The sequence below is a fragment of the Oryzias latipes genome, chromosome 6, assembly GCF_053564925.1.
Source record: "Oryzias latipes strain Hd-rR chromosome 6, Olatipes_Hd-rR_3.1".
Classification (NCBI taxonomy): domain Eukaryota; kingdom Metazoa; phylum Chordata; class Actinopteri; order Beloniformes; family Adrianichthyidae; genus Oryzias; species Oryzias latipes.
The window spans coordinates 24440464-24466912 of NC_136242.1; the positions used below are offsets into that span (position 1 = coordinate 24440464).

The following is a 26449-nucleotide window of genomic DNA, read 5'->3' on the forward strand; positions in this document are numbered from 1 at the left end:
GATCCTCCAATCCCGGCCGACGCAGGGGCGGGGCTATCCATACGTGACGTCCCAACTTTTCCAACGGCCCTGTTGTCACATCGACATCATGGCGTAGGGATGTGTAGGGGTGTCGGGTAGTTCTGGTGGGCACGCAGAGGTTCAGAAAGTACCTTTTAGGGTTTTTTTTGTCTTCATGGTAGCAGGAACGAACTAACGGAACGTTGAATTTATTCCACTAAAGTTGAGGTAAGAGTTCTAAACCGTGATTTATTTTTGTTTTCAAACTTATGGAGGTTTAATGCCGCTCCTGTTACACTACAGGACTCACTATAAAAATGTGGAGCGACGGACTTTAACGTTAAAAACTCGTTAAATATCTTCCAGAGTTTGAACTTTGAGACTAGTTTCAGACTTTTACAAGTTAATAGTTAGTGCTCAAAGATGTCTTATTTTGAGGATTATAATACCGGAAAAATTAGCACAGAGCAAGTGTTTCTGTTTGACTAGTTTGCTGTTAAGCTAGTTTTAGGTTGAATGTTTTAAATAAATACTGGTTTATGACCACACGTCAGCGGATTTGTGGGTGTTTGAAGCCATGCTGCTTCAGCCAGGACACGTAGAGCCTCAAGTCTGAAGGAGTTTTTGTGATACTGTCTGTGAGTCGGCATTGGTGGTGAGATGAGTCAGTCTGAAAGTTTAGTCTGGAGGTTGTTTTTTTTTGTTGTTTTTTAAGATTAGTCTTTTTTTTAAATATTATTTTTGTTATGGTAGCGCTTTGAAACCTAATAAGTTGTTGTGCCCCTCTCTCGTCGACCTCGAAAATTGTTTGGTCTCGCTTTTCTCATGCTTTTCAAAACATCCAGTTGTTTGGAGTCAAACTTCACAAGTTCCCAGAGTAGAGTCATCTTGATTAAGTATAAGAAACTTTCTTTAAATCAATACATCAAAGAGTTTACAGATACAGCATTTTGATTTTTTTTTATTTGACTTCCTTTTGCATTGCTCATTTAGCCAATTTAAGGAAAACTCACATTCTAATTTTTTAAATGATTATTATTATGAACATGTTTCAGTACAAATTCAAGCACTCCTCATTCTTATTCACGTTTGACTTGCCTAAAAAGCAAAAAGTGGATTTCTTGAACCTATAATGCCTTTGCCTATAATTTAACTTCTTACATCAACCCATAGAGGCTGATATAATAAATGAAATCTACTTCACTTGAAATTTGTATTGTTTCATTATAAAATATCCTGCTCTCTGATTGGTTGATTATCCTGGAGCATCTTTATTTTTGAATGCATTCCCTTGTGTTGTCCAAAAAGTCATATTAAAAAGTATTTCAAAATAAATATACACCTTAAGACCAAAACCACTGAAAATGTTGGTTTTTTTTACATGTTCTTTTGATGTTTTTCTTCTCATGGAAGACATTTGTAAAGAAAGTTGAGCTCAAAATGGAATTTTCCAGTATTTCTTCATTCAAATTGTTGTGAATCAGGAGCAGGTGGAACTTATGCCAATAGGTGTGATTTAAAAGCTGCTACAACAATTCGCTAGCTCCCTGCTCTGCTCCATTCTGATGCATTTGCTTGTAGACACATACATCCATGTATGTTTTTGTTTTCCTCATCTGAGTTAACATCTGGCTCAAAACTGCACTGCTGGATAGCTCATGCACCAACAATGTTAGGTTAGGCTAATGAAGGGCTGTAAGCTAGTAAGAGAGTGTAAACAAAGGGATGATGGGAAGTCAGGCCAGACCGACCCTGTGCCAACTCAGAGACAAATGTTTGAACTACGGCCACTCTACAGAAACTATGTCCTAGAAAACGACACTTATCTTTTGAGTTTGCCTAAAAACAGCATAATCATAATTAAAAGAGCACAAGGAATGCTTTTACAAAAGATCAAAATATGACACTAGAAATTGAAAGTGGGCAATTTTTATTCAGCATTTGGGTTCATACCAAACAATATTCTCTTTTAAACGAGCTTCAAATTGATTAGTTTAATTGTCTTGACATATAATTACTTAAGGTGACTGAATTTAGGTTTAAAGATTGAAATCTGATTAACCATATAAAAGGAAATCTCTCTTTCGAATCTCTCCTAACTAGCTGGGAAAAAGAAATTAGTTTTGTATTCGGTCAGTTCAAACTATATGGAAATAGCTTCATTTTTTGCAAGAATAAAAGGCTTAATTTCTGGAACTTTGTTTAAAATCAAATTTACTACTAATTAATATAGAAATGCAATAACAATTAGGCAATTTTATAAACGGCTAATAAGCTTTTCTCCTTTAGTAGCAAACAGAGTGGCTACCGTATTTTCTGTTTGGAGTCAAACTGGATAAACGTTTAGCTTTCTAGTAAAATACATCCATGGAAAAGTGGAAAATGAGTGTCTTTGTTTAGAAAAGCAGGGATGTAAGGTTTTTATCTGGAGATAATATGCGTTTCCGGGATAAAAATAGGGTTGGTTTTGTTAAATTCCTGTGTTACCATGTTTTTTTTTTTAACCTCCATAGCAACTCCGTGTAAACCCAGCATGTCAAAGTCAAATGCATGCAGTGCTAACTAAACTTTCTCTCCCCTCACAAAGAAGAGCGCCTGCAGCTTTTATTCTGTTATATTAGAAATTTAAGGACCCCCCCTTACCCCCCCATATACCAGGAATATCTGAGCTCTCACTGAAGGTCTTTTAAGGGTCTGTTATAAAAGTTTTCTTTGCCTGGAGGATGCAGGCAGCAGGGGGTGATCATTGTGGTCCAGTTTTTTCTTTGTGGTCCTCATTTTCTGGCTGTCTTGATGAATTATATGGCTGTAGGGCAAAGGCTGCTTTTTTGAACAGCCCCTGCCCCTCTGGGGTGGTTATGAGGATGTGCATAAAGAGAATGCAGACAGGTTTTTGTCATAAGGACCATGTTAGTAGAGGACCGCATGCCTCTCGGTCAAAACACCTGTCTGTGATGAACAAAAGACCTTTCTGTTGGTCTTGTGGCTGGTGGGGGTACTGCCAATAGAGGTAGCCTGTCTTTGAGAGCACTGATGGACTGCTGAGATTCTTTTAGTGTTTACATTTCCACAGAGGGAATTTGGGAGATTGATTTAAACAATTACAATGAAAATATATTTTCTTCCAAAACAAATCTGAGGATTTATCAGGGTTTAATATGCTGAGAAGTTAGATCTGTCTCTTTGGTATCTTGGATTTTATTGTAATTGCTCATATGCTGCTGTAATAGGGAAAACAGTTTTTACTCCTGGACCCTTTGAAGACCCACTCCCATGATAAATGTGCTGTTAACATGCTCTTTTGGCATTTTTCTGATGATGGAGGACACACCTAAAGAAATCTTAATTTTTTATCTTAAAACTGGGTTTCGAAGTATTTCTTAATTCAAATCATTGAGAATCAGGACCAAATAAAAAAAATGCCATTGGAAAAAGCTTGCAGCTGTGATGTAGAAGCTAAAATTAGTTGGCCACAAGCTCCCTGATTCCCTCCATTCTGATGGATCCACTTGTAGACAAATGGTTCCATGTACGTCTATGTTTTCCTCGTCTGAGCTGGCATCTGGCTCAAAACTGTACGGCTGGATAGCTCCAATACTCCTCACCATTTTTGTTGCACCGTGAATGTTAAATTAGGGGGTGTGAGGGGTTCTAAGCTAGTGGGAGAGAGTGTAAACAAAGAAATTATGGGAAGTCAGGACAGGCTCACTCCCTGCCAACAATCCCACCCTCAACTTAAAGGTAAATTTCTAATGAACTACTGCCGCTCTGCAGAAACTATGTTCTTGAAATCAACACAGGTTTTCTGATTTAGGCTGAAAACTTAAAATCATCATTAAAAGAGCACTGGGAACACTTTTGCAACAGATCAAAAGATGATTGGAGTGGGATGTAAAGGCATCATGGCTTCTCTTTCTATTTTTTTTTTTTTTTTTTTTTTTTTTTTTTTTTTTTTTTTAACTTGTCCTGTCCAACAGCTAGGCAGACAGATGAGAGCTGAGGGCCTCTTGGGTTGGACATATTTTACTTTAACAAGAGGGGTTATTAATCTTCAGACAAACCAAAGGTATGTCTGAATAAACCCCTTTTGTAATTGAGGCCAAACTTTATTAATTTCAAACATGTCTGAAAATCTTTGGTGTTGGACCGGACGGAAAAGGAAAGAGGGGAAGAAGAAAGAGGGACGTTAGAGAGAGGGGGGGTAGGGGGTGATAATAGGAGGGGAAGGGGGATAAGACCATGAAGCAGCATAAAGCAACAAGTTTACTGGTTGTTAATCATTATGGTAAGGTTCAAATGTAAAAAAAAAACAAAAAAAAGGGCGGAGCCTGTCCACACACACACTCAAATGTTATAAACACACTTGTTAGTTGCAAAAATGTCCACCTGTCGACATGTACACAAAACAGATAGTGTTCACACGCATACTTATGCCTTAAAACCAACTAGTGTGAAATATTTCAGTCATTCAGTCTGTTGAGCTGACACCTGTGCTCAGGTGAGTGTTTATGTTCTTCTAAAATGGATGGTGGAACGTGAAAAGAAGGAGGGAGAGTGCCCAGCCATCCCCACCCCAAGACCCCCACCGCACCAGCAGCGGCAGCCGGACTCCCCCCAACACCACACGGGAACCGGCAGGGAACAACCGCCGCCCGGGCGACCAAGCCCACCACCCAGGCCAGGGCCAGCAGGGCCGCCGCAAGGCCCCCAGAGCCAGAGAGCAGGGAGGCACGGAGGGAAAGAGGGCGCCGCCCCAGCCCAACCAGGAGAGCAGCCCCCCCGCCGCGCCGGGAGAACCCAACGCAGGGCCCCACCGGAGAAGGACGCCCACAGCCCCAGACGAGCACCCCACCACCACCCAGGAGTTCCGGGCATCCCCCCGCCCCAACCCCAGGTACGGGCCAGGACCCCCCAAGGGAGACCCACTCCGCACTCCAGGCAGCCATCCGCCCGGCCAACGGTTGGTCCAGGGAGGAGCGAGGCAGGGGCCCGCCGCCCCCGCCCAGGAGGGGGGAACCCCGGGGAAAAAAGAGGGCCCACAAGGGGTGTTGTAAATATGGCCCGACCAGGCTCGGCCACAGTTGGAAATTTGGCGGGGCCCAGCACTCAGGAGCAAGGACCAGAACCCACCCCCCAGGGACACGAACACCCCCGGCTCAGATGTAATGTGAACCCCCCCACCGCGCGGAGAGAGCACCGCCGGGCCCAGGAAGCCAGCACCCCGGGGACACAGCCGCCGTTGCAAAGGGGCCCGTACCCCCCACCAGGGAAGAGGCAGGGGACAGATGGTCCTAGGTCCCACCTTCCTTGCAAAATGTGTGTGCGTGTATGTGTGTTTGAGAGAGTGTGTGTGTGCATGTGTGTGTGTTTATGTTGGGATGTATATATTGAGGGGGGAGGGGTGTGTGTACTAAGGGGGGTGCGGTTAAAATTGGCGGGTAGGGCACTAAGGGGACGTCTCCTGATTACTCACAGTGACGTCCCCTCACCCTCCCCACCAAGGGGCCCTAAATGTCTAAGGTGCGGTTAAAATTGGCGGGTAGGGTGCTAGGAGGACAATGGCTTCTCTTTCTAAAGACAGCAAAGGCACCTTCTAGGCTTCCTAAACAACCTTGCTGTGTTTACATATGATTAACACACCATGCGAGCTTCCCAGGACTCCAGGACAGAGTTCACTCCTCTGTAATTACGTATTGTGTGTGTTGAGACCAGTTCCAGAGCAAAAACTGCTGAGAAAAAGCTGACTGTTAGCTTTGCATTCTGACTGACACATGGACTGCAGGTTTCCAGATCAGCATGCCCAAACCCTGCCTGCTGTTTTTGAAGTATGTTTGCCGAGAGGCCTGTGTGAACATTACCCATATTTGCACTTCAGCTGTGAGAGGTTAAAAACTGTCTCAGGGTTTTGAATAGGATGCCCGGCAGGCTTACATTCTTTAAGTCGTCACAAAACAAAATCCCCCTTTTTTTTTGTCAGCTGTTGTTACGTGGTAGGATTAAGCATTGAGTGACAGTAGTTAGTCTTTTTCAACCGTTATACTAACACTTTAGCTCATAAACTAAAAATCTATATTAAAAGAAACACATATTTTTAGATATTGAAAACAGAAACAAGTTATAAGTGGAAATGAATCAGTTTATGGTAAAAAAAGAAATCACTGACAAGAATTAAATGGATCCCTGCAAATCTTTGGATTCTAGTACCTGAAAACTGCCATAGATGTGACATCATATTTTTATTTTCTCATAAGTTTTGAGCTTTACCTCTATTTAATTTTGTCTGTATGATGCGCAAAATATGTGGCAACAAGCCCCTGGAGAGCACCTCCAACAAGTATTAACTCACTCAGATTTTAATTGTTGGAAACCATTCAGTGGTTTACTGCAGAACACTGGTGCCTCCTCTTCCCCTTTGCTGTGCGCCCTGAAAAGTCTTGTTTAAATACGTGCTTAATTTATAGATAATGGAAAATGTGAGCACACATGTGCTGAAATGATAGTGCAGTGTCTGTGGGTGGCTTCTATAAAGTTTGAAAACGCTGTCGTGTCACAGGATGTGAGGCAGCCGATGAAAGGAAAAGGTGTGTGTTTATGTGCTGCTGTAAACATGTTTAAGCGTGCATGAATGTACAGCAGCCCTGTTTGACTGAATATACAAAAAGAAATGAGATGTTATGGTGTTTGGGCAGATGTCCAAGGCAGGAACACAAACACGGTCTCTCTGGCAGGACATTCTGTGTACCCGTGTTGTAGATAAAGGGACTGATTGGTGTTATAAAATAGACCTTTCTTCATTCTTTCAGTGTCAAGAATGCACAAACCTTCTCTGATTTAAAGCTACGAGGAGGAAACGAGGCAACTAAAAATAGTTCTGTTCTTTATAGCTTGTTTTAGGGTCCAAGAGTCTGGTTGGCATGTGTGTGTTTGGTTAAATGGTGGCCTATGTGTCCATATTTAGCACCGAGCGGCCACGCCAAAACTTAATTCATGGTGGCACATTTTTGTAAAGATGCACTCAGTCTCAGGACTTTTGCCTGGTGTAAACCAGGTCACCAGACTTGATGATTGATTATTACATTAACATTCTTAATCAGTTGTTCTCAAGTTTTGGTTCAGATAACTGTTTTCCCATTTCAGTCACATTGAATGTGAGTTTTATGTTAGAAAAGTTGTTTAAAAAAAAACAAATCAAACAATATTATAGGACCGTACGCTATGCTGATTTATTTTTTTAAGTCCCACTCAAATCATTTTTTGATGTATTTCAAAAGCATTCCCAGTGTTTTTACTATTTTTTTTTTGTCTGATTAAAAAAGATCAATAATTTCTCTTATAGGTTTAGCTGTGAGTAAAGATGATGTCTGATGCGAGCGACATGTTGGCTGCTGCCCTGGAGCAGATGGATGGCATTATAGCAGGTACGGTTATGGCTGCATAAAACTCAGCTTCAGTTGTAACAAAATCTAAAACACTGATAAAGATCTTCTAGATGGAGTCAGTGTTAACAACATAATTGAAGTTTGTTGGGCATTTCAGAAGGGATTTATTCAGACAGGGTTTGGCTTCAGTTTTTGTTTACATTTAAGAGTAAACAATTCAGCTTTTTTATTATGTTAGATGCCAATAATTCATAATTCTAATTGTTTATAATGACAGACTAAAATTTAGTTGAAAATATTTTTATATTATTTAAAGCGTGGCTGTCTAAAATGTCAAATGTTTATTTGTTTTTGTTCTAGTGGATTTTTTTTTTTTTTTTCAGTTCTCTGTGTGAACATGAACCACATTTAAACATGTCTTCTGTTGCTGTTCGTCCTTCCCACAGGTTCCAAAGCCTTAGATTACTCCAATGGTTTGTTTGACTGCCAGTCGCCCACCTCTCCCTTCATGGGGGGTTTGAGAGCACTTCATCTTTTGGAAGACCTTAGGAGTATCCTGGACTTGATGGACACAGAGGAAAGGGAAAGTCTCCGCTGTCAAATCCCAGACTCCACAGCCGACAGTGTGGTTGAGTGGCTCAACGGTCACCTGGTAAGAATCTAGAAAAGCACAGCTGTGTGATAAGGAAAGCACACCCTCTCAAGTGTTGGGGAAGGAAAACACATGGCAAATTATTGGAGCTCTTTCACACTGAACTGTTTTGGTCCCTCCACAGTTTGCTTTGGTTGGAGAATGAAAAAACTCTGCTGATCTCTGCTGCAGACCAAACACTGAACTAGACCTGAAAATGTGCCAAAAGTGGGACGTTTTTCAACTTTCTTTGCCAGTCCCATGATAAGATGGTCTTGGTGTGAAAGAGTAACTTTAAAAATATGTCAGCAGAAACTTGGACAAACAGAGCACGCGTTAACCCCTTCATTGTCTGACTTTATTTTTACATTTTCTGTTTCAATTTGTTTATTTTTTTGGTCAAGGCGATGCTAAATTCAGTGAAGTCCTGGATTTAATGGTATGTTCCAAATTAGCTACATATGGCATGAAGGGGTTAAACCAAATGGTTTTATTATTTAACAATATAGAAATAAGAATGTGGGAAAACTTTGATTTTACAGCTTTTGGATCCACTCAGGAAACTTGTTTTGAGGATTTTATAAAAAAAAAAACACACACAATTAAGTTAGATGAAAAACATTGAGTTAGATGGGGTTTGTTAACAAAAGTTGCTTTCAAATATTTTGCCATTCATCAGAACAGGCCAGATCAGTTTGTGTTATTCTGTAGCTGGTTGTATTTGTAAAGTGAACCAACTGCTGTTTTAGTGGAACTGAATTTAGACTATCTTGCTTCTCATAATGTTTTATTACATTTTGCCTAATGATCACTGAAAGGTTTAAGGGAGAGAAAGTATGGCAAACATGCTATATTAATAGTGATTTAAATCTGAAAAAGCCTTTTCTGTGTGCTGTGTTGACACTGTAAATGCACAGCCACACTGTCAAACAATCCTTCATGCAAGCTCACAACTAAGATTTGTTTGCTCAGAGAAAACACCGTAGGTTTGATCTGCAGGGTTTCTTTCAAAATGCAAGAGAATGTGCAGGAGCGTTTAGTTTGCACAGAAGCCTGCTGCCTTACTGACTGATGCAAGGTTGAAAGAGCCGACTGAATGTGTTCCTTCTTTTCCATCCTGTTTGGTTTTGTTTTTGCAGAACACAGAAGTGTCTCCCCCAGCCTCACAGTGGAATAAATCGATGATCATTGTTGGACAAAATCATCTTTAGAGGCTTAAAAGACCAGAATAACTGCTCACCACGTTGAAACGTCTAGTTCTTATTTCTGCATCTGATCTGGCTTTTCTCCTCTCTGCAGTCCAACGGTCACGTCTCTGTTGGCGGAGGCGATCATTACCAAGAAAGGCTTTCTCGGCTGGAAAACGATAAGGAGTCTCTGGTACTTCAGGTACCCATCTAATAACTTTTTTTTGTTTTTGCCTTTTGCAAAACTAAATTTCTTCAGGAGTCATAAACTTTGAAATAAAGAATCCCTGTTTTTTTAGGTCAGTGTGCTGACCGACCAGGTGGAAGCTCAAGGAGAGAAGATCCGTGATCTGGATTTGTGTTTGGAGGAGCACAGGGAGAAACTCAATGCTACAGAGGAGATGCTCCAACAAGTTTGTGTTCATTTGATCTGTAATGGTTTTCCTACAAAAATAGTTGAGTCTGTGTTCTCTGTGCTGGATGGGTTTGACTTTTAATAGGAAAGGTTAGAGTTTTACATTATGCATTTTTCTGTTTTTGAGTTGCTGTTAGCTACTTTTTCCTGCTTTGTTGCTGCAGGTTGCTTTATTACTAATTGAATGTGAATGGGCTGTTAGCATTTACCACAAACTGCATAAGGCTTTTACATAAAAAAATGTTTTTAAATATCAGGTAACACTTGCTAAGATTTTTGGCACACCCACAGACTTATGGTTGTGTTGCACAATTTTTAGACATTTTTGAACACTTGAATCTCTCAAAACAGCTGCAAGTGTTTCTAACTTAAAGCTAAAAGGATAATAGACACAATTCAAAATGTGATGTAGAAATTATCAAGTTTCTTTAAGTTTATGCAAGATTTGTGCCTCAAGTTTAGTGGGGTTCTATGAAATAATGATATTGTTTATTTATTTTAAATATTTGGAGGCTGTCACACTTTAGTGAACATGCGGCTCTGAGTCATCTGCAGGAAACTGGTTGATGCTGTAATTATCCTAGGTTGAAATCTAATGTGGATTTAGGTTGCTAGTTTTTTAATTGGTTAAAAATATTTTTCTGTTTCAAGCAGCCACCAAGACATTAAATAGAAAAAGGGAAAGCCATTTAGTTTTTACTCGTAATTTTAGTCTTAAAAAGTTTGTGTCAACGTTGTTTTTAAGAACCACACCGAGGAAAATTCTGTTTTGGTTTTTTAATCATGCTGTTGTGGCAATTTTCTGATGATGGAGGATATATATATAAAGAAAATTCGGTTAAAAAATGCATTTGTGGGTATTTTCTTTATTCAAATCAATTTAGACAAAATATCTCATTTTAAAAAAGTGCTTATTTGTGACATAGAAAATACGCTGGGCGGGGCACAAACTCTCTGCTTAGAGATCTCAGCAAGGGGATGGTAAGGGGGCGGGCTTACTCTGCACCAGTGCCACCCCCACCCCCACCCCCCCCCCCACCCCCAGCTCAGAGGGGAATTTCTAAAGACCTATGTCCTACAAATGACATGTTTTTTTTTTTTATTTACCCTAAAAACGGCATAATCATAATATAAAAAGACCACGGGGATTCTTTAAGATTGATGAAAAGATGATCGGAGTGGGTCTTTAAGAACTCGAGCCATCTGAATATTGCCATTATGCTTTGTTCTTTTTGTCAATATATGATGAATCTGCTGGCTAGTGTGCAGCTCTGTGAAGTGCCTGTCGCCTCCAGGTAGGTGTTCCTGAAAGAAAATGAATTTAGTTTGAATTTTTTTTGTTTTTACAGGAACTTCTGTGCAGAACTGCCCTGGAAACACAGAAGCTGGAACTGATGTCAGAAGTGTCCAACCTCAAGCTGAAGCTGAACAGTATAGAGAAGGAGAAACAGGACTTTGATCACGGTTTTAGGGACAGCGAAGTAAGTGAACTGCTTTGGACTAAAACTCACTTTTATGTGAACACACACACTTTCTTTAAATACTTGTGTGTATGTTGGGATCATATTTCAATTTCCTGATCAGGAGACTTTCAATTTTTTTTTAGTTTTTTTTTTTTTTTTAATGAAAATGTGGTACAAATCACAGAGTCAGATGTTTTTTGTTTTCTCTGTGAGTGTTTGATCCCCTCTGGTCAGTTGCCTCATATAGATAGAAAGATAAGATGTTGTCCATGTGAGTTGGGGAGGAAGCTGCTCCTATGTGAAGAGCGCCTGGAAAGCTTTCACAGACGTCACCTTGTTGTTGAAGCAGCAGAGTCGTCTCTTCCAGTTCACTGGAACAAAAAACTGCTTTGTGCATGTTCTGCTTCCCAGTTCAGTAATCACAGATTCCCTTTGTGGTTTTTTTGTTGCACTAACTCTTCAGGAATTCATTTCTGATGTTTCCCATTTCTAAGCTTCCTAGCAGGTTTGCATTTAAATTAGAAAATATTTGCTAATTTGTAAGATACAGCTCATCAAAAAAGGTTTTAGATTAAGGAAGTGAATTCTAGAAAAAGTCTAATTCTGGTCATTTTTAGCGTCTTTTTAGTATTTCTATCGTGATAGCTGAGCGCTTTGCCTCTTGCAGGATCTGATTCTTGAAATAAATGAACTGCGGTACAGGATGAATGACCTGGAGAATGAAAAACTACAGTCTGAAAAGAAGCTCAAATCAACAAAAGTGAGTAGTGTCTTTTTCATCAACTGGTTCCTGACTCAACATTTCTGTATAGAGATCTTTATCATTTTGATTGATGATGAATACGAAGAGCTTGTGTGTGTGAGTGAGTCTCTGCAGACTGCGAATTAAATTCTACTGTTTATTTGTATTGTTTTTTTCTATTTTATTGTTTCTCATCTACTTTGTAAATGTCTGATTCAAAGGACCCTCTTGAAAACAAAATGTTTTATCTCAATGTTTAAATATCCACATGTTTAAATAAAAAGAAATAAAATGTTCACACTTATTTATATCAAGTTTAAAAAATCAGCTGCTTTGTTTAGATTCTTTAAAATTATTTTTTGTAGACTTTTCATGAAAGGTGAGACATTTTTCTAAAGGTTAGTTGCTAATAGATTTTAACATAAATTTGTGCATAAAAAAGTTTTTGTTTAATTGGGTCTAAGTAAATTTTTTCTGTTGGACATGAAAGGAATTAATGTTGCATTCCTTTAGATCTAAAGCGATATCATGTTTCAGTTTCTTCCCGTAGAATTAAAAAGTAAGCAGTTTTACAAAGCATGATGGGAAACAATTTTTCCCCGTTTGATAACTCCTTTTGTCTGACCTCTGTTTCCACATCTTGTGTTGCTCTTTTCTCTCTCCTCTTGATTTTCCTGTGTACTGCTAGTGTTTAATGGCCAAGCTTTCTAGCCTAAACACAATGCTCCAGATGCACGATGAGAGAGAAACAAGAGGAACAAGCACAGACTTGAGGCTCTGAAGGTTGCCTTTGTCAGGATGACCATTGTGCTTCATGGTTGTTAACCTCTTCCCCTTTAGCTCCTTTTTATCTTTTTTCTCATTGTCTTTAGTCAAACAGTTGAATCTAAGTGCCTGCATTCCAATTTTCCTTTTTAAATACATAAAAAATGGCATACTATAAAAACTACAGCTTTCTAAGGCTGCTTCTAAAAATCACCAGTTTCTTATTTTCTCCTCAAACCACAGGTATGTTTCAATTATAGGTTTTTTTTCCCCCCCGAGTTGGAAAACTGGCTTTTTTTAAATGTTCTTCTGTTTAAAGTGAATTGTTTCTGGATTCTGATCCTTGCATTCTAATAATTGTGTTTAAACTTATCACATACAAAAAAAACGTGTTGTTGCTTTCTCTATTTGAACAGGAAGAGCTTATCGTGTTGAGGAGAGAGCTGGAGGGCAAAGACGGAGAGATGAAGAAACTACACGGTGAAACGGGTTTCAAACTAATTTCCTCAAGCGGGGCTGACACCACAGACAGAAGTAAGGAAACCGTCACATCACGCATTAGTTGCATCTCACGTTGAAGCCGAGTTGAGTTGTCTGTTGTTGGCACACAGTGAGTTCATTTCTAAAAGACTTTTGTGTCACAATGTGTTCTGTTTAGTTTCTCACCCAGATGAAACTCTTAGAAAGAGGCTGAAGGAAAAACGTAAGGGGGGTTTATCTGCTTGTGTTTATTACTGCACTTCATAATTGCACCCTCCCCAGCACTTTTTTTTTTTTTGCATGAACGAGCATGAGCCATCTAAACTCTGCTTGTCCCTTTATATAACCCCTTAAAGCTGACCACAGAGGACGATGTCTCTGTCAGATTGTTTTGAATGTCAGTATATCTAAAACAAAGTAGTGCATTTCCTCTGCCACAGAATTTTTGATCTCCAGCCTGAAAGACCAAGAAGATCATTTTGTTGAAACTTTTCAGAAGAAACGAGGAATGAAGTGTTTTTGAAAGCATTCGGACTGCTCACTCATCCTTCGAATGCCGTCCAGCAATGATCACCTTCTGTTGCCCTTGGTGTCTTTCTTCTGAATCCTCTAAATGTTCCACTTTTCCGCTAACATCATCCTATTTGTCGACAGACCTTTATGTGCCTGTTATACTGAAAGTTTATGCAAACATGAGGAACATTTTCATTTTATTCTGCACAATTCCGAAGCCTGCTTCTGTACTAGAATAAAGCGTTTTGAGACTCTCATTCATTGAAATGTTCTTTCATTTGTTTTGAGAGAAATCTGGCGACAAAAACTGGAAGAAAAACTGTGTTGCAACACAATCAAACTTTGATTTTCACGTTTTTACAGCCATTTTCTTTAGAAGATTATGGGGTCCCCTTTACAGACAGGTAGTCTCTTGTGGGTCAAATCTTTTTTTAAGCCGCCTAGGATGAAAACTCATCCTGGTTTATTTCAAAAAACGATCTTTGTTAATCCATTTAATGTTTTTTTTTTGTTGTATTTTTCACATTGGATTTCTAGGTGTTTTTAGTCTTTCTGTTCTTGCAAATGTTTAATAAAACTGTTTAAACGGTTTATTTAAAAAAAAACTTTCAATGATTTCATGAAAATTTCTAAATAGTTGTTGAACTTTTTTAAAATTTCAACTCAAATTTAGTCATGAATCTTATGACTTATAAGGGTTTGCATATGTTGGAACCCTCAAACAAGTTTATACGTTTTTTTTTTTTTTTTTAATTGTTTTTCATTGGAATGTGCTTTCTAAAAGGTGAAAATGTTCCAACTAAAGTGAGAAGTTCTTTGAAATAATATTTGCCTGTCTGCTTTAATTTTCACTGGATTTGCAGAGGAGTTGCAACCTAAATGTGTGTAATCCCTCACTTGCACGCTCACACTTGCAGGTCTTATGTGATTATTGATTATTGAAACCAAACAACTCGTTCAACATGTTCTGTCTTCACCAGATGTGGAAGTGCAGAGAATGAAAAAAGCAGTCGAGTCCTTGATGGTAGCAAACGAAGAAAAGGTGATTCTCAAAAAAAAAGTCACAGAAACTTTTGTTGTGCTCCTGGTGAACACATTTCCTCGAAGGGGAACTGGAAGCAACTTGATTTTTGTTTTGTTTTTTTGTTACAGGATCGTAAGATTGATGAGCTGAAGCAATCGCTTCTGCGGTACAAGAAGGTTCAAGACATGGTGATGTCAGTACAAGGCAAGAAAGGAGGTTAGAATTCACCTTTACAGAGTAAACCTCACTTAAACCTATCAATGCAAAAAAAATCAATGTCCCAGCACAAAATATATTAACTATTTATCATTCTAATGAAAAATAAAGGACAGCCACGTTGTTAGAAGCCTAGCTGACACTTTAAATGATATGTTTATTCGGCAGTCACACATCTGTGAGACCTTGCAATAAGAAATGCTATTTTGCCCCCTAGCTAACATTTGGGTTCCACACCTTCAGATAACGCACACGTTTTCGGTTTACAGATTCAAAGCAGGTCACTAGTGAACCCTATTAGCCATCAGTGTTTCTATGAGCCCTGAGACGGCTCTGTGTGCTGTAGCATTCCAAAACCAATCCCCTCTTTGTCTGCCCCCACACCCCCACCCCCGCTCTATAAACACAAGATGCTAATCAGCCGGCAACAAGTAGTAGCAATACCAACAACCAATGAACCCTAACGATTAGTGTCATGAATGCCAGTTTTCAAGACAGAAATGAGAAAGGTAAAGGAAGATGGGGAGTGAAAAAAAGAAGAGGCAGGCATGTCCCATGAGAGAAGTCAGGATTGACTGAACTCTCCCACCCGGTTTGAGCTCATCTGCAATACCGGTCCCCACAAAAGGGAAAGAGGTGAAAGGCATATTTAAACATCAACTTTAAGAAATGACCCAACCCAGCAACCATTTCCATAGAATAGCTCTATCAGCCAGACATCCCTCCATTAAACCACCAAGTCCAGTGAAGGCATCAATACAAAACAATGACAACTTTAACAAATAACCAATTTAGCACAGTCTAGCAGCTCCAAATCTTACCTGTTGGGAAGAAATGACTCGTCCTTACAAGCATTTCATTTAATAATGGACAAATCCCTCATGTCATGCGCTAGCGATAAATGGATGATAAAACAGAACAAGCATTTCTTTAGAAGCCTAGCAGAATCTTTAAATCACATTCTGACCCAGAACACCTCAGATTTAGATTTTCCTCATGTCTAACAAGAACAGCTAGCGGTGTTGTCTTGTTAATCACCTGTTTTTAGGCTCCTCCTTTTAATACCCAGCAAACTGTCACAAATTCTACAATGCATCTGTACCTGGAGGACTCCATCCCTCCATTCCTCCATCTCAATCGTCATTTTTTGCAGTATTTCTGTCTTTTGCTCATGATTATTTTTGTTTCCTCCCTTCATTGAGTTCTCCCAGAGAAAAAGGTGCTCTATGAAATAAACGTTGACAATATGGTTTTAACCATGGCGCCTTGAATTTGTACAGACAATTTTTCTGAGGAAATGTAAGCTTGCCTCTCAAGTCTACCTCCAGGTGTTGGTTTCCACCTTTTTCCATGTGAGCAGGAGCTTTCCCACAGGCTGCCCATGTGCTGCAATTCTCTCCTTTACAAACAAACACCATTCCCTGCTTCCTTTTCCACTTTGCTGCTTTTCCCTTCATTAGCTGCTAAGCATTCAGCTTTAGGTTTTGCCTCCATGTAAATCTCTCCTGTGGCAAGCTTTACATTCTGACAGGAAGTGTCTTAAAGAGAAGCTTCCCCTAAACACAGTCAACATGGTGGAACCGCACCTATTCATCTAATCAGACTCTGAGGTTATAGAAGAATACGTTGCTCTAAACAAAAATGTTATTCCTTGTATCACCTTAGAAACTGCTCATCTTGTAGCCGCTTTTTGTTTTTTAATTTAATCCACTACTGGCTTTTTTTCTTATCAGCTGCAGATGCTCTGCCCCATAACTGCTTCCACTTTTTTTCTGAAGAAGCTTTAGGCGATGTCTGCTCAACACAGCTGTATCCCTGAACCTTGATGATGTCATCATCATTAATTGTAGTTTAAATAGCTTTTATCTCTTTTTTCTTTATTTTGCCTAGTATAATTTGGTGATTGGAGCTCTGCTGAAAATTAATTTTTCCCCGGGAATAAAGTATTTTGATTTTAATCTCCAGTTGTGCCTTTGCACATTTAAAACTCCTCTGTTAAATTAGTTATCAGAGCTTCCACTGTGAAACATTAATTCAATTTCTAATGAAAACGCGTTTATTGTTTTACTTTTTTGGGTGGAATGAAATTTGGTGGAATTAACTGTCATATAATGTACTGTTTAATGTTTCAGAAAAAGCAAAAGATGGAGAGTACATGGAGAGCCCTAGTGATGAATCCAGCACATGTTCACCCGCCAACTCTGTGTGCGTGGAGTCAGAAAAGCAGGCGGTTTCAGAGGGCGAGCCGCTGAAGACGAATAGTCCTGACGAGGTTTGTGTGCTTTAGTCTGATAGTGACTGAAAGTCATCTTCCTCATTTTTTAATCACAATTTCATTTGTACTATTCTAACTCACTAAAGCTCTATCAATAATTTCACACTTCAGAAATACGTTTAAGATTTTGATATCCAAATAATCCACTGAACTGTTTTTCAAATGAATTAAGCTTGAAGATTTAAACTGTAAGCTTTGAAAGAACAAACGTCAGTGATTGATGGCTTTGATTTGATTGGCTTTTTGTAAACTTATCATTACTCTTCTTTTCTCTTATTTAAAAAAAACAATTTTTTCAGATGAAGACTCTAAGTGTGCCGATTGAAACTCCGTCCCCGAGTCCCACGCATTCTGACCCAGAACGAGTATCAGAATCCACACCAACAGAACCAGAAAGGTAAAATAAAAGTAAAGGCTACATCCCACATTGATTATTTTACTTCAGATAAATTAAATAAATTAGTATACTGTCAGTGCAGTTTGTGGTGCATAAAAATGCTAATGATCTTAAGTATTTTAGCAGTTTTCTAGCTAGTTGAGGAGATGCTCTGTGAACACGATCTGCTCCAATTTTGTCTTGATAATCCTGAAATCCACATTTTTTTATTTTTTGTGCACAAGATTAGTCATTTGTGTGTACAGAATAACATCGGACACACAAAAATGAGAAATTTCTTCCTACAAAAAGCCACCAGAAAATGTTTGTTTCTTTCAATTAACGCAAGGTTATTATTTTATCTGCAAACACATTGAAGGATAAAATCTACCAGAGTTAACCGGATTTTGTAGCGGGCATCTGACTGAAAACTGTACGGCTAGATCGCTACAATATTTCTCGCTGTTTTTGTTGCACCAGTACTGTTTGGCTGTAAGTTTGTGGGAGAGTGTGTAAAGAGCTGAATGGTGGGAAGTGGGGGCGGGCTTACTCCACGCCAACTCAGAGGCAGATTTTTGATGAATTACTCAAACTCTACAGACACGGTCATGGAACAGATTTTTTTTCCTCAAAAAGGCATGATCATAATAGAAAGAGCAGTGGGAACACTTTTACAATAGATCAACAGATGATCGGAGAGGGACTTTTAGGACCCAGTACCAACAAATCCTGAAAATACTCTTCAGTTTTATCCCATTACCCAAAATCTTGATGCCACGTGAGTGTTCTGTTTACTTTACTTTCCTCAGTTGGGACCTCTCCCTCTGGGTCTGTTCAGCCACTGTTCAGCCACTCTGGATGGGAACCTGCATCACTGCTTAGCTGTGGTGGAGCGGTCCCCGCCTATGATGCTGCATTTGGTTGGTTATGCAGCTGTTCACAGAGAGGGAGGTTCCAATTATTAGCGTTTCCAACATTTTGTTTTCGTGCTCAGCCTATTTCTCATCGTCTTTCCCCATCAGTTAGGGGGGTGGGATGTGTGAAAGAAGTGGGGGGGTTGTGTATTGGTACGCGAGGGGGGCCCTATTTTTACATTTTTTATTTTTGTGCTTGTTTATTTTCATTTTCATGCTTGTTTTTATATTATTTCTTTTGTTTTGTTTTAATGTGAAGCACTTTGTGTTGTGCTTTTATATGAAAAGTGCTTTATAAATAAAGTTTGATTTAATTTGATTCACTGTGGCTACTAAGAGAGCATTTAAATATTTTAAAAACCTTTTTTATTTTGAATAAAAAAAACACCTTAGAATGCATATTTGAACACTTCTTCGCAGTCTTTGCTTGCTGTTCTGTTAGATTTCATCACATTTAGTGAAGTAGCTTAGTTATTAGTGGTTCACCACTTTCACAAGAGTGTAAGGATTTATACTTTACCCCTTTAACAGTCAAGACCCCAGCAGAGCAGACGGGCCTGACCATTTGGAAATTAGCAGTAATGAGAAGGTAAGATGCTCTGTGTTTTGGTTTCAAATTTACCAAAAACATTGTGATGAACCTTTCTTGTACCTTTTAAGAGTAATATTTTTACGATAGATTGTGGTTATTTTTTTATTTTACTTCTCAGGCTACAAACGAAGAGATGAGTATAACGAGGGAAAAAAACCCCATCGGTTCTACTGCGCCCTCGCAGTCCTCAACTGAGGATGACAGCTTCGGCTCCAGAAAAGCTCGCTCATCTTTCGGAAAAGGCTTCTTCAAGATCCGAGGAGGCAAAAAGACAACCGGCAGCCCTAACCTGGGTAAGAGCCAAACGTTTTCATGCATGACGTGAAGCCAAAACCTCTCTGGCTGCACGGCAAGTGTGATGGACGTTTTTCACTGAACATGCACAAACTTTTTATTTTGCAAAGCCACACCCAAGGACTACACTATGTGGATCAAAGACCATAATTTGCAGCCCACACAAACCAATTCCCCATTTAATTATGACCGTCTGTTTCCATGGTGCTGTTTGCCCTTCCTCCTGTTTGTGTTCCTTTTTTTTTTTAATATCTGTGATCCATCGTTCCAATCCCCCTATTATTTCAATCATAATTTCTGCCTCTTGTCTTGTTTTTTCTTTGTTGGACATGTTGTGTGCTCTTTGTAACACATGAAGACCGCAGCAGGAGTGCGAGTGCCCCTATGCTAGGTACAGTATGGACCACCAGTCGCTGCTGGGTTGTAGTAGTAGAACGCAAAGGAAACTACTGACAAAATCCTTTCACCTTATCCATCCGTCGGTCCTCTATTATCATTCATCAAGCTGGCCTGTTTTTCTATGAATGGTATTTCTGAGAGCTCTAACATTTACAACCTCTCTTGCCGCACAGATCTCTGCTTTAGATACAGTCCATGTACGTATTTGTCTCTTTGCATGTCTTAGTGTGCACTTTTGTATTCAAAATCTGTTTAGAGCTTTCATTTTCTATGTAGTCACCCTCAAAATATTTAAACTACCTCTTAGGTTCTTTCGTGTTGTAGTTTGACATCAGTTTGTGTGATGCATGAATGTTCGAGAGCTTAATCCGTCTAGTGCCATGACCTCTCATTCTGCCCGTGTCTTAGAGTCGTCATGTGTTTTCTCGTAGTTAGATTATTTCCTGCGCTGTTCCTTCACCGTTGGCGTTACGCTGATGCTCATGAGGATGTTTGTTTGTTCAGCTGAAACGGAGCGACAGGGCACCGATCATCTGGATCTGGCTGGCCTTCCTCAGACGTCATCAAGCAACGACGGCACGCAGACGCTTCCCGCAACCCATGAAAATAGGAAGAAATCCAAAGGAATCAAGAAACTGTTTGGAAAGTGAGTTAGAAACCCCTTTTTTTAAAAATACTTTTAATTTAGTCCTGAAGGAAACAATTGTTAAGGATTATTTTTAGGGATGCTTAAGTTTTAAACATGTTTTTTATAAGGCTTAAAAGGAGCCAGTCCACCACATTTAACCTGGATGACAACCTGCCAGAGGGTGAGTTCAAGCGAGGTGGAGTACGGGCAACAGCCGGACCCAGATTGGGTTGGTCCCGTGATCTCCAAAGAGGCAACAAGTGAGTTATTCAGCCTGAATGATGAGTTAGAATGTGCTTTCCTTTTTGCTCTATTGCACAATGAAATTTTTAAGATGATGAACAAAAACAAACTGTTATGTCCTTTCATTATCTTGCTGCTAGCCGGGTGTGTACTGCAGAGCCCCCGGGCAGTTTGAACTTGTCCGTTCCTGTTTCTTCCTCAGTGATGTGGATGCCCCCTTTGCTCGCTGGTCTAAGGATCAGGTGTGCAACTGGCTGCAGGAGCAGGGACTTGGCCTTTACGTGAACATGGCTCGTGTGTGGATCTCTTCTGGACAGACGCTGCTGCAGGCCTCGCAACTTGACCTGGAGAAGGTGAACCCTAGCCGAAACATTTAATTAGTCTAGATTGACTGAGCTGTTTTCATGCTTGCTTTACTTAGTTGAATTTGGGGGAATATTACGGGAGATAATCACTTGTTTTATGTTAAAGGAGCTGGGTATCAAACACCCGCTGCACAGAAAGAAGCTGCAGCTGGCTCTGCAGGCCCTCGGCTCAGAAGAGGAGGATAATAAGGGCAAATTGGACTACAACTGGGTAACAAGTGAGTACTAGCTGCTGTCCAGAGCAGGATTTAACTGGGCAGTGGTCTTTGAGTGGAAGGGCTATTTAATTTCTTTACATCCGAATGACATTGAAGATATTAAATGAAGCTTTTCTTTCCTCCTAGGATGGTTGGATGACATTGGTCTGCCTCAGTATAAGACGCAGTTTGATGAGGCCCGAGTAGATGGTCGCATGCTGCACTACATGACAGTAGTGAGTGTTTTCACCAAACAAAGACTTCTTTTCAGGCGCTGTGGAGGAGTGGATCTGGTGACCGCGGCGCCATCCCGTCTCATCAATGAAAGCCGATATATTGGAGATGTGTGACGTCTGTGTCTCGGGATGCTGAGACAAAGACAAAAACTTCTGGTTCAACTGTGATCTGTTTGGAATGTTATTGAATGCAGATTAAACCAAAACGTGCTCATAGCTGGTTTCTGCTTTTCAGGATGACCTGCTTTCTCTGAAAGTAGGAAGCGTCCTGCATCACCTCAGCATCAAGAGAGCAATTCAAGTTCTTCGTCTGAACAAATTTGAGCCCAACTGTCTGCGCCGCAGACCGTCAGATGAGGTGGGTTCAGGGGAACATCCGCATCAACAAGACTTTCCAAGAGTCTTAGCTGAGGCTTTTGGTTCACTTTAATGACACTAAATTGTGAACCTACACCCTGAAGTGAAGGAATATTAAATGTCTCACATTTAGGGGGAAAAATATTGAAATTGTGGTATTTTTTCACCGTAAGAACAGAATATTGTTTAGAGAAGAAAAACACCAAAAAGAGGTTTTGTTTTTTTTCTGTATGGGTAAACAATGTATTTTTTTTCTAAACAGATGTTCTTTTATTAAATGTTCTTCCTTCAACAGAGCATTCCTATATTCTTTAACAATCAAAGAGATTCCCTTTTAATGTGATTGGGAGTTTGGTATTTATATTCCATCAAATGAGCGATTAGCCACATCTGTAAAAAGTTCTGGAAATGATTTAAAGTGGGTTCATTATGGCCTCCTCACCTGCCAGCTGTGGCTCAGACATGCCGGCTGCATTGTGCTCTCAGGAATAGTTTTTTTCAGTGTGAGATCAAGTCTACTGTCATTGAGGTCACCTTCCTTATAGCTTGAGCTGTGGCTTGTCTGTTTGAGCTGAGCTTGGAAAGAAGTGGGAACCTTTGTCTAAGGTGGGATAGCTCTGGGGCTTGGTTGGTTAGCATCTGTGACTGAAATGAAGGAAGAGGCAGAAAATAGTGGCAGGTCTGTGCCGCAAAAGTCTGTTCAGGTTAAGCTTCTGTGTGAGACCAAATCAGAAAAATTTCTTTATATCAGACACACATCTGGTTGAGGTATTTTGGACATCTGGCTTGACCTCCAAACTGATTCCGCAGCTGAGTCTGACCTTCAGTCATCTGTCTACAGTTCTCAATAACCCTCAGCAGGTTCTTCCTTTCCTGATCAGATGTTCCTATAAGACCACTGCTTCTACAAGGAAGCCATTGTATTGAACACAGACTTTAATATAGACCGTTAAAGACTCTCATCACATTTGTGTTGTGTTCTCTCTGGCTCATGGACTACATCTTCATTAAAACATCACTGCAGAAGTCTTGATACTTCCTCAGCTCACAAGTGACATCCCAACATGTTAATGTAAATACATATTTGTAGGTTGATATTCATCCCAGTAAAAAAAAAACAATTGACAAAGTTCCTCTGTCTGTGTAAAGCCTAACATTGCTATGGGTTTGTTGTCTCTGTGTTTTTGTAGAACAACATTTCTCCAGCAGAGGTTTCCCAGTGGACCAACCACAGGGTGATGGAGTGGCTGCGATCGGTGGACCTCGCTGAGTACGCCCCCAACCTCAGAGGCAGCGGCGTCCACGGAGGGCTGATGGTGGGAAAGCCCTGGTTCCAGTTCCCGTCTCGAGCGTCCACTCTTCAACCGCTGATTTCTGGTCTGTCTGTTCAGGTTCTGGAGCCTCGGTTTAATGTGGAGACCATGGCCCTGCTGCTGAACATCCCCCCCAACAAGACCCTCCTGCGGCGCCACCTCGCAACACACTTCAGTTTGCTCATTGGTGCAGAGGCTCAACAGCTTAAACAGGAGTGTCTTGAGAACCCAGACTACACCGTACTCACTGCCACCACTAAAGTCAAGGTAGTAATAGAAATGAAAAGAACCTGTAACTTGAAATTAGAAGTTCTTCTCAGCTTTGGTCATGAGTTTTTCTTAACCATCAAGGGAACAGAACAGAATACATATTTTAATTGCACTCAGAATTATAGCAAAAAAAATAATTAAAATAGTGGACTTTTTAATTTCTCGCTGAAATAGAAATAATGAGATCCTGTAACCTTTAATCTGTGTAGTGAGGTGTAGTCAGTTGGGCTTTATTGAAGCGTTGTCCAGAGGGGAACGGGTCAAGCAGATTGTATGTGAAGGCCTTCCTAATAAGGTCTTGTTTTTCCTGAGGCAGTGGGCTCTGGTTTTTACTGTTCAGAGAGGGGAGTAGACGGCTGACCTTGGTTTTTTGGATGGCATTTATGCCCCTCTGCACAGCTTTTGTTTTCAGCTGTGGAGCCTGCATACCACATCAGCAGACAGCAAGTCAGTGTGCAGTCCAGCAGGAGCTTGTTGTTCAAGTCGAAGTTTCTGCGGCTGGTTCTTCATCACAAAGGTTTTGTTGTTGATGGGGAGAGGGGCCGGAATTTCTGTCCCCTTAAAGTCTTTGACTGGCTTTCAGCTACTTAAATAACACCAGACTGGGAGTCTCAACCTCAAATCTGTAAACCAGTCTGGATTTTCTGGGCTCTAGCCACAGTGGTGTCATCTGCAAATTTGATGAAGGTGTAAAATGGAGAAAGATTATAGTTGCAGTTTTACTGTAGTGAGCTTAGCACACAGCCCAGAGGAACACCAGCAGAGAGGGGTGCTCATTCTTAAAGACCCATTTTAATCATCTTTTGATCTATTGTAACACTGTTCCCAGTGGTCTTTTAATAATGATTATTATTAAACTTTTAGTCAAAATCAAAAACCTGTCATTTTATAGGAAATAGTTTGTGCATGTCTCATTGTCTGTCCTCTCCACAAGCACATAGAATGATCTTCAGGTGGACAGTGTGTTTGATATTTAATTTTTTTTTCTCCTTCATACCAGCCAAAGAAGCTGCCATTTAGTAACTTTGGCAGTCTGAGGAAGAAGAAGCAGGATGAAAGTGAGGAGTACGTTTGTCCAATGGATGTGGAGATGCCAAAGGGACAAAGCTTCCAGAGAGGCTTTGAGCTCCAAATCTACGAAGATGACCTCGACAGGTTGGAACAGGTGGGCTACTTCAAATAAACTTAAAGGCCTTTTCTTCTTCTCACTCCCTTTCTTGTATTTTTTTGTCCTATTTTTCTTTTTATGGCATAGATTTGACCTAATAATATTATCATCATCAGAATCACAATTGCTTCTATAATGGAATACTATATGATTCACTTTTTGACCTGATGTCGACCTTTGATTTATTTTTTCATAAGATGGAGGACTCCGAGGGGACGGTGAGACAAATTGGGGCGTTTTCTGAGGGAATTCAAAACCTAACGGTAAGATGGGAGAATGAAATTCTCTCATCACAGATTTCCTAACAATTTTTTCAGCAGATCTGTTAATCTTTCATAGTCTCTGCATGCATCATGCAAGAGCCAATCACACATGCTGTTGAGAATGACGACAACCTTTGTTTACTATAGTTTGCATTCAGAATTAAACGTAAAGCTAACAAACCTGGAACTTTGGAAGTGCTTTAGAGGAGGTTAGGTTGTTTATTTTGAATATATTTTGGACATGGTTTTGACGTTGTCTTTTTTTTTGTTTTAAGATGTGTACGCTTTAACTCTTCATGTCGTACGTCACTCTTAGCATTAAATCCAGGACTGCTTAATTTAGCATAACTTTGAAGGGAAGTAAAGAATATTTTTTGTCTAAATGGAAATAAAGTCAGGTATGAAGGGGTTTATTTTTGTAAATGGCGTAGACTTATACAGCACTTTTCTACCTACAAGGCCCAAAGCGCTTTACAGTCACACACACATTCACACACTCGTGGCGGCTCCGCTGCAGAGCACTGGCGCCAACCTCCCTCCAGAGGCAGGGTAGGGTTCAGTGTCTTGCTCAAGGACACATCGACTCATGGGCGTGCAAGCCGGGAATCGAACCTGCAATCCTACGATCGTGGGTCGACCGCCCTACCGCTGCACCACGGCCAACCTTTGTCTGCATACTTTTGATCTTTCTCAGAAAACATTGAAACGATATGTTTTTCATTTTTGAAGTTATTGCCGTTAAATAAATTAAAAAATGTACTACTTGTAAATGAATTTGGGTTGTAATAAATAAATAAATGAATATCAACGATTGCCACAAAAACAAATTGTTGAGTAGTAAAAAAAAAAATGCCTGGACTAATTGCTGATTTTTGTTTTTTGTGTCTTATCAGAGCATGCTGAAAGACGATGAGTTCTTTAAGGAGGTTTCAAACTCGCCAAACCTGAGTGTGACGGATGAAGACTCGAATGCTTGAGAATCCGAAAACCTGGATACTCTGCAAATGAAACTCTGTGCCAACCCTTTCCACTGACACAAAGAAAACTCCTCCAATGCTCTTTTATTTTCATCAAAGAGCCAAAAGTATTACATCGCCTTCAGTTGGTCGGTCGCAGAGGAAACGTTTTGGACAACGCCACTGTTTGCCAGCTGGTTTCTGGAAATGATTCTAATAGAATAGAAGTGTCGCCAAGCAGAAAGACAAAAAAAACCACAACGCAGATTTAATATATGTCTTTTAAAATTGCCTTTTGACTGTAGGGATTTGGGAAGAACAGTAATATTGTGTTTAGGTAAAGTAGTAACTCCAAACCAGCTGCTAAGTTTTTCTACTCACCTGAACTTTGGTAATAGTGTTAACGGTCTGACATTTTATCTTTTTCTTGATGTACTCATGCATTTGCACATAAAAATGCACAACCTAATGAAAGCAGCATGGAGCTGAGAGCCATATGAAAATGTGTCATTTGGTTTTTATCTTACAAGGATTTTTTTACACATCTTGAGCTGTTTTTTGGCAGCAGTGTAGGGGAAAAAATGAAACTTTTTACAGTAATATTTCGGCAATAAAAAAAAAGAATTTGACGTTCCTGAACTTGTGAAATTGGAGGTCATTAAAGTTCAATAAAAAACTGATGGTTTTATTCAAGTGAACAAATAAAAGCTCAATACTTAAAGCAGTGTTGTTGAGATTGTGACATATTTGATGCTATTTTATTACATTTGAGAGAAGAATTGTGGATC

General features: G+C 39.9%; 1 protein-coding gene across 8 annotated transcripts; it reads left to right on the forward strand.

Annotated features, from left to right (window-relative positions):
• Positions 1–26382, forward strand: ppfibp1b (PPFIA binding protein 1b). Of its 8 annotated transcripts, XM_011476276.4 has the most exons (27): positions 3–228; positions 7337–7418; positions 7826–8031; positions 9310–9399; positions 9497–9610; positions 10962–11093; positions 11743–11835; positions 12999–13116; positions 13241–13285; positions 14556–14617; positions 14728–14815; positions 16948–17087; positions 17390–17487; positions 18912–18969; positions 19091–19265; positions 19625–19657; positions 20170–20311; positions 20422–20553; positions 20739–20889; positions 21008–21119; positions 21246–21334; positions 21570–21692; positions 22882–23007; positions 23083–23271; positions 24275–24439; positions 24640–24705; positions 25599–26382. In XM_011476276.4, exons 2-27 carry the CDS (start codon positions 7355–7357, stop codon positions 25680–25682), a joined length of 2895 nt encoding a protein of 964 aa, XP_011474578.1. In that variant the 5' UTR covers positions 3–228; positions 7337–7354; the 3' UTR covers positions 25683–26382. The 8 variants fall into 8 exon arrangements, with proteins under 8 accessions (XP_011474582.1, XP_078805011.1, XP_011474578.1 ...); XM_078948882.1 differs by lacking the exon at positions 24640–24705; XM_011476277.4 differs by lacking the exon at positions 19625–19657.
• The last annotated feature ends 67 nt before the right edge of the window (positions 26383–26449 follow it).

Coding starts and splice junctions, on each gene's coding strand:
- ppfibp1b (XM_011476276.4), top strand. CDS start 7,355: ATGATGTCTGATGCGAGCGACATGTTGGCTGCTGCCCTGGAGCAGATG. Junction 19,266..19,624: donor AACCGGCAGCCCTAACCTGG/GTAAGAGCCAAA, acceptor TAACACATGAAG/ACCGCAGCAGGAGTGCGAGT. Junction 23,008..23,082: donor GCGTCCACGGAGGGCTGATG/GTGGGAAAGCCC, acceptor CTGTCTGTTCAG/GTTCTGGAGCCTCGGTTTAA.